This window comes from Bombina bombina, chromosome 7 (assembly GCF_027579735.1).
Source record: "Bombina bombina isolate aBomBom1 chromosome 7, aBomBom1.pri, whole genome shotgun sequence".
NCBI lineage: Eukaryota > Metazoa > Chordata > Amphibia > Anura > Bombinatoridae > Bombina > Bombina bombina.
Genome location: NC_069505.1, coordinates 144410357 through 144424205, shown reverse-complemented (window position 1 = coordinate 144424205; position 13849 = coordinate 144410357). Strand labels below are relative to the sequence as shown.

General features: G+C 34.5%; 1 protein-coding gene across 1 annotated transcript in view; it reads right to left on the bottom strand.

Moving 5' to 3' along the window:
• Window positions 1-13849, bottom strand: part of NELL1 (neural EGFL like 1) — a 1753035-nt gene that overhangs the window by 90606 nt on the left and 1648580 nt on the right. The window contains exon 16 of the mRNA XM_053689313.1: window positions 11286-11426. Within this exon, the coding sequence (XP_053545288.1) occupies window positions 11286-11426 (141 nt within the window). The remainder of the gene's footprint in view (window positions 1-11285; window positions 11427-13849) is intronic.

Sequence of the window (13849 nt, the reverse complement as noted above, 5' to 3'; positions counted from 1 at the left end):
TTGCACTTGCTTATTGGTGGGTAAATGTAACTAACCAATCAGCAAGTGCAACCCAGGTCTGAACCAAAAATAGGCCAGCTTATAAAAATACATTTCTTCTTTTCAAATAAAGATACCAAGAGAAGGAAGAAAAATTGATAATAGGAGTAAATTAGAAAGTTGCTAACAATTGCATGCTATGATGCTCTATCTGAATTATGAAAGAAAAAAATTGGGTTTACTATCCCTTTAAATATATGGACATTTACCCACTTCTGCAACATGTTACATAGTGATTTGTTTGCTCAGAGCACAAGATAATTTACCTCTTTTCCGAATAGTCAAAGCCGTTGAGACTAGGAACATAAGTTCTGCCATGTATTTGAAGAGAAATATGCATGAATTATTCCTGCGTTACAAAACCTTGTAAACTAGTCTAACAGTTTATTTTACAATGTAGTGTTTAATAGTTGATATATCCTTTGTGTTTAAAGGGACAGTAAACTCTAAATATATTTTAGAAGCATAGTATTGTGGTTATTCCCCCGTCTCCTTCTAGTTATGGGTGTCACTATTTTGAAATCTTTTATTGAATTCCATTGTTGTGTTTGAATATGTGCAGCAACTCTCCTTCAGACAGATGCAGTGAAACCTGGGTTCAAAAATGGCAGCACCACAAATTAGTAGGGAGGTGCATGAAATATATTTAGGGCCAGATTAAGTTGAGTGCAAAATATTGCTTCCACAAAAGTGATATTAGTGTTCAACTTAGTAATACCAGTGCATGGAAGCATTGTGCTCACGAGAGCGAGCTTCCATAGGCTCCAATGGGAGCCTCATTCTCATGCAGTGAGACACAGCATGAGAACTAGCGCAGTGAAGGGGTAAGTCGCTCAGCGATGAGCAGCAAATATAAATATATATGAATATATACATACAGTATATATTTGTGTTAATATGTGTATATACACATATAAACACATATACAGTCATGGCCAAAAATATTGGCACCCTTGCATTTCTGTCAGATAATGCACCACTTTGCCCCAAGAAAATTGTTGCAATTACAAATGTTTAGGCATTCTCATGTTTATTTATTTTATTTGTATTGGTATGACACAAAAAAGTGGAGCAAAAAAGACAAATCTCACACATTCCACACAAAACTCCAAAAATGGACTGGACAAAATTATTGGCACTCTCAATTAAATATTTGGTAGCACACCCCTTGGAAAAAATAACTGAAATCAATCGCTTCCTGTAACCATCAATACGTTTCTTACACCTCTCTACTGCCATTTTGGACCACTCTTCTTTCGCCAACTGCTCTAGATCTCTCAGATTGGAAGGCTTCCTTTCCCAACTTCTGTTTTGAGATCTCTCCACAGGTCCTCTAAGGGATTAAGATCTGGACTCATTGCTGGCCAGTTCAGTACTCTTGCTTTGACTTAAACCATTTCTGGGTGCTTTTTGACGTGTGCTTTGGGTCATTGTCCCGCTGTAAGACCCATGAACTCTGACAGAAACTCAACTTTCTGACACTGGGCCATAAGTTGCACCACATAATTCTTTGGTAGTCTTCAGATTTCATAATGCTATGCACACAGTCAAGACATCCAGTGCCTGAAGCAGAAAAGCAAACCCAAAACATCAGTGAACCTCCACCATGTTTGACTGTAGGGACTGTATTCTTTTCTTTATAAGCCTCACCAGTAGAATGATGGGCTTTACCAAAAAGCTGTTATTTTGTTTCATCTGTCTACTGCACATTCTCCCAAAAGGATTTTGGCTTCCTCAGGTAAGTTTTGGCAAACTCCAATCTGGCTTTTTTATGTTTCTGTGTCAGTAGTGGGGTCCTCCTGGTTCTCCTAGCATAGGGTCCCTTTTCATTCAGATTGGCGATGTATAGTGTGAACTGACACATTTGTACCCTGTGCCTAAATTGCATCTTGAATTTGTCTGGATATTGATCAAGGTTCTTTATCCACCATTTGAACAATTCTTTGTTGCAATCTTTTATCAATTTTTCTCTTTCGTCCATGTCCAGGGAGATTAGCTACTGTGCCATGAGCTGTAAACTTCTTGACAATGTTGCGCACAGTGGACACAGGAACATTAAGATCTCTGGAGATGGACTTGTAACCTTGAGATTGTCCATGCTTTTCCAGAAAAAAAAATCTCAAGTCCTCAGACAATTCATTCTGTTCTTTCTCTTCTCCATGCTCAGTGTGGAAAACAGAGACACAACAAATGGTTAAATCAATTTTTCACCATTTTAACTGGTTGCCAGTGTGATTTCTATATTGTCAGCACCTGTTAATTGATACAGGTGAGTTAAATTACAAATTACAGGAGCATCACAATGCTCGTACAATTTTACGAAGGTGCCAATAATTTTGTCCTGTCCATTTTTGGAGTTTTGCGTGGAAAGTGTCAGATTTGGCTTTTTTTCTCCAAGTTTTTGTGTCATACCAATACAAACAAAAGAAATAAACATGAGAATGCCTAAACATTTGTAATTGCAACAATTTTCTGGGCGATGTGGTACATTATCTGACAGAAATGCAGGGCTTCCATTATTTTAGGCAATGGCTGTATATGTATATAAGCATATACATATAAATTACTGGGAACACACAGTATCCATAGACCGCAATATAAACACCCCACACCCGCCAACTTTCAGCCCTAATAACTGCTTCTTGCAGTTATTTTATAAAAAAATAAAAATACTTAAATGTTTTATTTTTTAATTAACTACACACCACTGTATTTTGGGGCCAATTTGGGAACATTTATACAATAAACCAGAGATCTAATCTCTTAATTTTATGAGTGCTAATTGCTACCGCAAGCTCAAGGTAGCAATAACCAGACACTTGTAATGGATGGTTATTTAACTGCCGAATTTGCCCGTTTGCGGGCGGACGATAAAGTAGCGCTCCACATGTGTCAGTAAATTGTGTAATCAACTTAATATAGAGATTAAAATGTTTTTTGTTTTATGCATAGTCTGCATATCTGCAGGCAAGGTAAGCAAAAACAAATGCTAGTTCTATTGTCAGAAGCTTTTGCTGTAAACCTGTATCTGTATATAATTATCTGGAGAAACTTGTCTTTTCTTTTATATATGTGGTTTATATTGACTGTAAAATTGATTTACTGTACTATTGTAATTAGTTGCAAATTAGCAAAAGCCATTTATTCATAGAATAACAAGAGACTTTGGATAAATATCTACTCAAAAACAGGAAGGTCTAGGATTACATAGCCAATTGATATTTGTCTAAAGCAGTGTTTTTCAACGCCAGTCCTCAGGGCACACCAACAGGTCAGATTTTTATGAAATCTGAACTAGAGCACAGGTGAGATAATCAGAACATCAGTAGCCATGGAAAATACCTTGCTTTCACCCATCAACTGATTATTTAAACTGTGCTCTTCTTTAGATATCATAAAAATTGGGCTCGTTTGTGTGTCCTGAGGATTGGAGTTGAAAAATGCTGGTCTAGAAACATTAAACTCATCTATTATGCGTATTCAAAGTTACATGTTTTAAAAATGTTTTGTGTACGAAGAAGGGTAATAAAAGATATTAAAACTGACATTGAATATAGCAGTGTATGTGTGCGCATGCCTCAATGCTATAGATACTGTTGCTCAAAAACTAATAGAGGTTATTGGGATAATTAGGTATAGTTTAGTTTAGGATTTCAAGAGTACAAAGTATACTTAGTAGAATTAAACGGAAATGAATCTTAACCCTTTAAGGATCAGCTATGTACCCTGAGAGATTGCTTTTTTTTAATAGTGCAGTTCCGCTGATGGCCAGCAGGAAGGAGGGAGGGTATAAAAGTGCTATTATAACTAAGAAACCCCTTAATGACCATCAACGTACAGGGTATGTCGTAGTTGTTAAAGGGTTCAAATCAATCTGAACCATGAGAGTTATGTCCCTTTAACATTAGAGAATATTTTGGTACTTTTGTCGAAAATAATAGATGTTGGTCATATTTGTTCTGAAATGTTACATTTGTGTTATAAAATAAAAACAGCGATACAGAAATGTTACTGTTTTTCTTGCACAATGTCAGTTTTGCTGAGGGGAAAAGGTGAAGAAGTTTAACCCTCCTGGTTTTTGTTTCATAGCCACACCCCTGGACTAGTTAGCCACGCCCTGAATGCAAACCTTACCCATGACATTACCAGCTATGCTTGCTCATAAACTACAACTGCCCACTCTACACATATATTTAATAAAACTATATGATTTTTTTACATTTATGTTAAATATTATTTAATAAATGTAGGTACATGTAAATATGACTATAAAATATAATAAATACTGCAATATTTAATATTAAAATAATTGATCATTCATAGTTATATAAATGAGATTGTTTAAAACCCTGAAGAAAAATATACTAATTAAACCTAGGAGTCTGAGATAAAGGTAAATTAAATAATTTATTAAATATTTTATTAAATCAATTTAACTCAATAGCAGGGTCGGGTTGAAAGCAGAACAAATATTTTATACCATCAGGTTACAGTTGCTAAGCAACATACTAAGTCACAAATCTTCTTTTAAATAACAACTTGTTGAATATGTCACATTGGTAAGATTACACCTAACACTGACAACATATTTATGCACTTGTAAAACAGAGTAAGGAAATATATAAACCTAGAGAAAAACAGAATGATTTAGCACTTTGTGTCCTAACAAAATACAAATGAGTCAAATCTTGGCTTTTTTTTTGTTTGTCTTAAATTTCTAGGATTTATAGGCATTAAAAACAAATTGCTTTGCTTATAGCCGCCATATTTTTTACAAATTCAAATTAACATTAGTTTTAAACAAGTAATAATTTGGGTCAATGGGGCCGATATATTAAGTGGTGGGAGGACATGATTTGCTTTCGGCAATGCTGTTGGCATTTATCATTGCACAAGCATTTCTAGTAAAATGCTTGTGCAATGCAGCCCCCTGCACATTCGCGGCCAATCGGCCTCTAGCAGGGGTGTCAATCATCCTGATCGTATCTGATCCAGATGATTGCAGTCCGCCACCTCAGAGTTAAGGGGCAGCTTCTTAACTCCTGATTCCGATGAGCAGCATTCACTGCTTAATAAATCGGCTCCTATATGTCTTAAAAATTGTCAATATAATTACTATGTCCCCGACAGTGTAATTTATATTGAGTTAATACAAGGAGGTCACAATATTGATTTCTAGGTATACTTTATAAAATGATCAATCTAGAGAAAATGAAGTGATATTATATTTTTTTAAATGTGGTAATGGTTAGGATAAGAGTGCTGTGCTATCCTTTAAGTAAATATATTTATTTTATTTATGGTGAACTTTTTTTAAATTAGATTGCTTTTAAATAGTTTTTCAACTGACTATTTTTTTCTAATTATTTATTAAGATATATAATTTATCTCTGCATGATATTGTAAGATAACATTTAAATGGGGAATATTCACTAAACCTCATTGGACTAAATTTAAAGGAACGTAAAATCCTAAAATGTTTTTTTGTGATTTAGATACAGTAAATATTTTTAAAACAACTTTCCAATTTACTTCTATCATCAGTTTTGCTTTGTTCTCTTTTCAAGGAGCACCAAAGCACTATTGGGAGCTAGCTGAACACATTGTTATGCCAATAAAAAGATGCATATATGTGCAGCCACCAATCAGCATCTAGCTCCCACCTCCTGAGCCTACCTAGGTATGCTTTTCAACAAATGATACCAAAAGAACTATGCAAATTAGATAACATAAGCAAATTGGAAAGCTGCTTAAATTGTATACTCTCTCTGAATCATGAAATACAAATTTGGTGTTTAAAGCCCCTTTAATAATAAAAAAAAAAACTTTTAAGCGTCCATAATTCAGACAGAGCATATAATTTTAAACAACTTCCCAATTGACTTCTATTATCTAGTTCATTTAGTTCTATCAGTATCCTTTGTTGAAAAGCATATCTAGATTGGTTAAGAACAGCAATGCACTACTGTTAGCTAGCTGCTGATTGGTGACAGCACATATCCCTCCTGTCATTGGTTTACCAGATGTGCTTTTCTGCTTCGTCAGCAAAGAATATCAAGATAATGAAGCAGATCTGATAATATAAATACATTGGAAAGTAGTTTAAAATTGTTTGTACTTTCTAAATTAAAAATGGGTTTAATGTACCTTTATGCTCTATTATAATCAATGAAACTACATCTGGAATCTAACTGGTAACCATTCAGTACCTGGCACTTAGAATGAGTTTCACTGTGAAGGAATAGTAGCATCACAAACAAATAACTTAAAATGAAAAACAAAATAACCCTATATAAACCATAAGTTCCAGACAAATAGGCAGTGGCAGTTTGATGAGGGTGTTATACACCCCAATCTTTACTTTAGCTCCCCCATACCTCAAATGCCTGCTGACCTAAATAAGCAAAGTTGTGCCACACCCAGTGCTCTACTCTGATAGCAAGGAAAGTAAATCAATAGGTTCTACCTGTACCACTTGGATTGTTGACATTTAGTTTTGTGGTCAATTAGCTGCACCATGCCAGAATCTGTTGCCACAAAATTCAGTTCATGGACCAGAAGTACTACAAATCCCACAATTCTGTAGTGTGATGAACAAAGCAGTGGAACAAAGTTGCTCAACATTAGAGCAAATACAGACAAGATTGTTGCACTCAAAGTTCTTGACAGCTAAGAAATAATATTTTATTTAATCTATTTATAAATAAATACATATGGATTATTATTTTTTTTAACTTTGTATTTGGTCAAACAATTGCACCCCCAAATGTTATGGTCTAGAAACAACACGACTTACAGGATAGAGAATGGTCTGCAATAAACATTTGTAAATGCTTTGTATTTCATACACAAGGCTGTTTTCAAAGTTTTTCAAGGAAAAGTGGTAATCCCTAATGCTGTAAAACACCCATAAAGATAAAATTACAAAAGAAGTAAATTCACTGCCCAAAAACCTCAAATGGTGTTTGAGTGATCGCCCATGTCTAGAGGAACAGCAGAACAAAGCATGATAAAAAAATGGTTTGCTTTACATAACATATATCGCTAAAATAATATGTAAGCATTAATGACAAAAACACTAAAATTGCAGCAACTAGTCAAAATATAATTAAAGTGTAATTCTGACTTAGTGCGGTATATTTAACAACAGTTGAGCGGACATTATTCGCTTTAGCGAATCATGTTCACTCGACCTCGCTAAATGCTGAGAGCACACACTGTCGGCATTTAACATTGAACAAGCTTTTCTGGTGAAATGCTTGTGCAATGCCGCCGCCTGCTCACTGACGGCTGCTAGCAGGGGCTGTCAATCATCCTGGTGGACCTCTGCTTCTTAACTTCCGTTTCAGACGGACCAGAATTGATGGGGCACAGAAGCAGCATCCGCTGCTTAATAAATGGAGCCCCATGTCTCTTTAAGTAAAATGATATAATTTGCAGAAAGGGTTTTAAAACCGTAGTATACTGGTGCAGAATTTTGGAACTGGTGACAATTGGCAGTCACACTATTTTATTATGAAGTTCACTCATAGGGGTCCATTTATCAAGCTCCTTATGGAGCTTGAAGGCCCGTGTTTCTGGCGCTGCTCCATAACCTGTCCGCCTGCTCTGAGGAGGTGGACAAACATTGCAGGAAATCAACATGATCGAATACGATCGGGTTGATTGACACCCCCTGCTAGCAGCCAATCAGGGGGCGGTGTTGCACCAGCAGTTCACAAGAGCTGCTGGTGTAATGCTGAATGTGGAGAGCGTATTGCTCTCCGCATTCAGCGATGTCTGTCGGACATGATCCACTGATCAGATCATGTCCGACAGAGGGTTAATAAATCGGCCCCATAGTGAATTTGTGCTGTGGGCATAAACAATGCAGCATTGTCTTAATCACACAAATATATTCATAAGTACCTAATTTGCATAGAAGAATTGTATCTAAAAATGTCAGTATTATTTATTTATTTATTTTATTTATTTATAAAATATTTTACAGTTTTCAAGTATGTCCTGGGTATTACATGTATTTAATACAAACAGCATTTTTTATTAATAATATTCTTAAAGTATGTTTGTTCTGGAAGAAATATAAATATATTTATTTTCGGAGAAATATGCTAGTTCATAATATAAAGGTTTACTGATATGTAGGTTAGTGATATCATGCATGAAAATATTACTTCAAATCACATTATTTTGCTATATATGCAGAGTATGTAGTATATTCAATGAGGCATTGCATTGCAAAATATCTGCATACAAAGTTTTTATGTAATTTTGTTAGTAAAACAGTTTTTTTTAACCCAGGAATATAATATATATTAGCTCCTGTATGGATCAAGAAATGATTGTGTTACATGTTGCAGGGTCAAAGTTCTGGATCATACAGCAAGCACTTCAGCCTCTCTAACATCAGTTGTAAAACATAATTTTCAGAGTTAAGTTACAGGAAAAGCAGGCAGAATAAGTATTGAAAGCACATTTCATACTTTTTTTGTTCTTTTTACTGCACATAATGTCGTTGTTAATACACAATAATAATATTCAGCATGTGTAGCTGTTTCTATGGCACAATTCTGAAATTATTTTCAAGTTTCACACAACTATTGTCATACTGTATTTGATGACAGAGCTTCTTTTGTGAACATCATCATTTATTTAAGTTATTTATGTACAATGAATGGAAATAAGCATAAAAAGTTATCTATCTATGCAAGTCAAGTCCTAGAAAAAAAGTGTGGGAACTCACCAATACTTTCACCACCCCCTCACAATTAATATTGTATATATATATATATATATATATATATATATATATATATATATATATATATATATATATATATATATACACACACACTGTATTTATATATATATATATATATATATATATATATAATCGTATATTTTGGTTAGTGAAAGCAAATTAAATAAAAAAATAGGGTTGAATGGTTTCCTTTGGGCCTGAGAATCGTCCTCTGTCACAGAGTCTCACCCACCTAAGGTGCAATAGTCCTATTTCTGTTGAGGGGAGCTAAATAACCCCAGAGCAAGCTACACAGAAATGTAAGCATCATGTGTTACACACAGTGGAGGGTGATCACACAGCATGACCGCTGACAGGCTTGCATTTAGTGTATGGTAGAATGTGTTACTGCCCATTACTAGAGGATCTCACTATCCCCCTAGCAAGACTGTGTTTCAGCTCCTCCCACCGTCAGCAACAGTGATTACTGACGTGTTTCTGTTCTCCGTCCAAAGGGAACTTAGTTCCTCCTGCAAAAAAAGTGTAGGAACTCCATTCCAGCTCGACTTAACCCCTGTATCCATCCATCCATCCATCCATCCATCCAACCATACTAGAAATGCATCTATTTATAGACAAGAGGTTAATCTAAAACTGTTGTGAAATCAATGGTGTGCTTTGTTTTAATCAAGAAAAAAGAAAATCAAAGGGAAATTTAAAAAAAAATACTATTTAGGAAATGTAACATTTAAATATTTAAAAAAAAAAATCTTGATGATTAAAAATAGTGTTGATGTTTAAAAATAATTTAAAATTGCAGTTTGAAAAGCAGAATTACACTTTTTTGGTATATGTAAGCACCAAGTATTGAAATAAGTTGAGCAATTATTTAACTTTATACCATTTTTATTATTTAAGTGAAAGTCAATCCTAGCGTTATACAAATGCTAGGATTTACTATTGAGACAAATAAAGGGGACTTTCATTCATGAAGTATAAGATTTAGAAAGCTCCTTTATTTGTTTCAATTGATCACCGTTTTTACCTGGTACAGCAGCCCGTGGGCCATGGCTAAAAAATGTTTTGGCTAAGAGGTGATGTTTTCACATCTTAGCCAATAGCCGTGCGGTAAATCCGGCTCCCATGGGCGCCAAGCCGGATTTACTGCATGGCTATTGGCTAAGAGGTGAAAGCGTCACCTCTTAGCAAAAAATATTTTTACCCGCAGGCTGCTGTAGCAACTAAAAACGGCGGGCGATTGAATCAAATAAAGGAGTTTTCTACATGAATGACTATATATTTCATGAATGAAAGTCCCCTTTATTTGTTTCAATAGTCAATCCTAGCATTTTATATATGTATATATATATATATTATTAATATTATTAAAGAAATAAACTGTATTCAGTGAATTACTTAATATATTAGAGAACTGATGATTAAAAAAAGTTTTTAAAGTGCAGTGTTAAAAGAATAGTTACAATTTTGCAAGCACAAAGTAATTACATAAGCAATTATTTGTCTCTTCATCATTTTTTATTATTAAAGGGACACTGAACCCAAATTTTTACTTTTGTGATTCAGATAGAGGCATACAATTTTAAGCAACTTTCTAATTGACTCCTATTATCAAATTGTCCTGTCCTCATTCTCTTGGTATCTTTATTTGAAATGCAAGAATGTAAGTTTAGTTGCTGGACCATTTTTGGTGAACAAACTGGGTTGTTCTTGCTGATTGGTGGATAAATTCACCCACCAATAAACAAGTGCTTTCCATAGTCCTGAACCAAAAAATAGTTTAGATGCCTTCTTTTTCAAAAAAAGAAAGCAAGAGAACAAAGAAAAATTGATAATAGGTGTAAATTAGAAAGTTGCTTAAAATTGCATGCTCTATCTGAATCACGAAAGAAAAAATTTGGATTCAGCGTTCCTTTAAAATAACCCTAGAAACAAAATGTATTCTGTGGCTTAATGTATTAGATAACTGATCATTAAAATTGTTTAAAAACTACATTTTGAAAAGTGGAGTTGTTTTGTTGTTGTTGTTTTTGTACGTAGGCTATTTTGTACATTAAAATATTCTTTTTTTTTAATCAAAGAAATGCTATTTCTTTTTTTTTTATAAAAAAAGTATTTAAAAAATGTCACGTGCACATTGAAGAGACCATATGCTGTTTATTACAGGCCCGGGCAACTGTACATCATGAAGGTTATTTTGAATATGACCTTGGGAAAATACCAAACACCTTGATCTAAAAGACAGGATTAAAATGACAGGACTAGAAGAATACATTGTATGTTTGCTGTCCCTACACTCTGAAAATGTAGCGCTTTGTCCTGAGATTATATTTGCTAGTTGACTGATGGTATTAGCAGATGGTTGCTTCTTCCCCGTGGTTGGTATAAAACACAGTGACACAACAAGACATGTTCCAGATTATCAATGTGTTATATCATGCAGATGAAAATAAAAAAAAGATGAAATTCTTTGCTGAGATGTGCTTACCAATACAGGACTCCCCAGAAATTGAATAGGTCCCATTGTCATGGAAACCGCTTCTGCACTCACAGTGGTACCACCCCGGAAGGTTAACGCAGCGAGAATGGTTGTGACATTCAGTGATCCCCTCTGCACACTCATCAATATCTGCCTCAGAGAAAAACACAAGCCAGCCAGGAAATTAATTTCCTTTGACACTACAATGAACAAAGCATTTTTTTTCATCCTTCACTTTAGGAGACGATCTCACAGATACACAAGGTGATTGCTTTAATTCACTAGTTTAATGATGTATTCTTTTGACGGATAAAAGAATTCCAGATAAACTAGTGGATGTTCTGCCATGCTGTACAGCAACTCATTATCATTAATTACTGGAAGGTTTATTCTCAGATAATTTTTTGTACAGTTGCTGCTTTTTATGCCTTTAGGAATCTAAAATATGAAAATCTTGTCAGATCTGCATAATAGATTCCTGTGCAATATGTTTGTGTATATTTAGAGTTATAACACCTCCTCTCACTAGGAGAATTTAATATATGGGGTGGGAAAAAATATAAACAATAGTGTTTGTTCCCAGTAGGACATTTGTGCAATGATTTTTCTCTTTATGACTATATCTGTCAATCTGTCTATGTATGCTCACATATCTGCTTACCTATGAAATTATGGGCTGGAGCGCTATTAAGCACTTCACGCTTGAGTGCTAATAGTGCTAAAAGTAAACTTGTAACAAGCGCAGGTTTGCTCTCGTATTACAACTTAAAAGTAAATTGTTTGCTCACAAGCAAAATCCAATATGCCCTAACTACTGGACTTCGTATACCGCGACCATGTTAACTTCTTCTCCCCCATATACATCAAAGGAGCATATTTAAAAAAAAAAATCTCCTAATGCCTATCGCTTGTGTGGTAACCCGACCACGCTCAACACTAAGTGAATAATGAATAGGTTACCTTCCAATTTTCCACACATAGAAGAAAATATTTTTATTTATTTATTTATATATATATATATATGTATACTGTATATAGACCTATCTATTCTATGGGGTAGGTGCAACCAGATGTTTATGGCTCACCGGAAACAAGAGTTAAGAAGCAGCGGTCATAAGACCGCAGCTTCTTAACTCATCTGCCACCTCGGAGGTGGGGGACTGCAGTCATCCTGTTCAGATACAATCGGGATGATTGACACCCCCTGCTAGCAGCCAATTGGACTTGAATGTACAAAGGCCAGCATTTCATTATAAATGCTTGTGCAATGTTAAATGCTGTAGCGAATCATGTCTGCCCACCATTTGATAAATCGGCCCCTATCTATCTAATCTATATATAAATATATATATATATATAATATTTACAGTAAAACACATTGCTAAATATTAATATCAAATAAAATGTATTTTTCATGTTTTCATTTAATTGTGTGGAAAGGGCTCCAAAGTGTACACACATATTTATATTAACTGATAATAATAATAATTATATATATATATATATATATATATATATATATATATATATATATATATATATTTCCCTAATGTACCACAGTATAGAAGCCCAAGACCATGGATTCCACCAAACTTTTCAAGAGCTGTTCTTGGAAAACCTTTTTAATTGTTCTTACAAAAAGGAGAGCGTGAAATGAAGCATTTTTTCTGCAAAGCAGTGCTTAATTGCTGTTACATATATTATGATTTTATTGTTCTTTTAAATGATTAATTTTGTTATATCATTGGGACATTGTTTCCCTTCCACTTGGCCTATTTCTAAATCCACTGTGGGGGACATTTTGCCAATTATCGCTGAGTTTTTCTATCAATAAGGATGAACTCTTACTCTCTATCGAAAATTTCCAGCTGTCAACATAGAGTAATGTTATTAAAAATGTTGCAAACTTTAGCTGATTAAAAACTCTCTGGAGAATTCTACAACTAATCAGGAGAAAAATAAATTTGTAATTTCATAATATGCAAACATTTGGGCTTAGGTGCAATTCCAGTGTTTGGTATTGTCTATAGTGAAACACCAGAGTTTAGGGGTAGACTTAAAAAACTGCTGGGCGGAAATAATTTGCTGTAGCGAATCATGTCCGCCCGACATCTCTAAATGCTGACAGCATACATTGTCGGCAATTAAAGGAACATTCTACATTAAAATTGTTATTGTTTAAAAAGATAGATAACGCCTTTACTGCCCATTCCCCAGTTTTGCACAACCAACATTTTTAGATTAATATACTTTATAACATTTAAACCTACACATTTCTGCCTTTTTCAAAGGCTCTCATGACAACCTCTTAATCACATGCTTTTGTATTTGCTTTTCAGCAGGAGACTGCTAGTTCATGTGGGCCCTATGGATAACAATGTGTTCACACCCGAGAAGTTATTTAAGAGTTAGCACAACATAGTACTAAATGTAGGTCAATAGATAATACATACAAAGTCATGTGATCAGGGGGCTGTCAGAAGATGCTTAGATACAAGGTAATCACAGAGGTAAAACATATATTATTATTATTATTATCGGTTATTTGTAGAGCGCCAACAGATTCCGCAGCG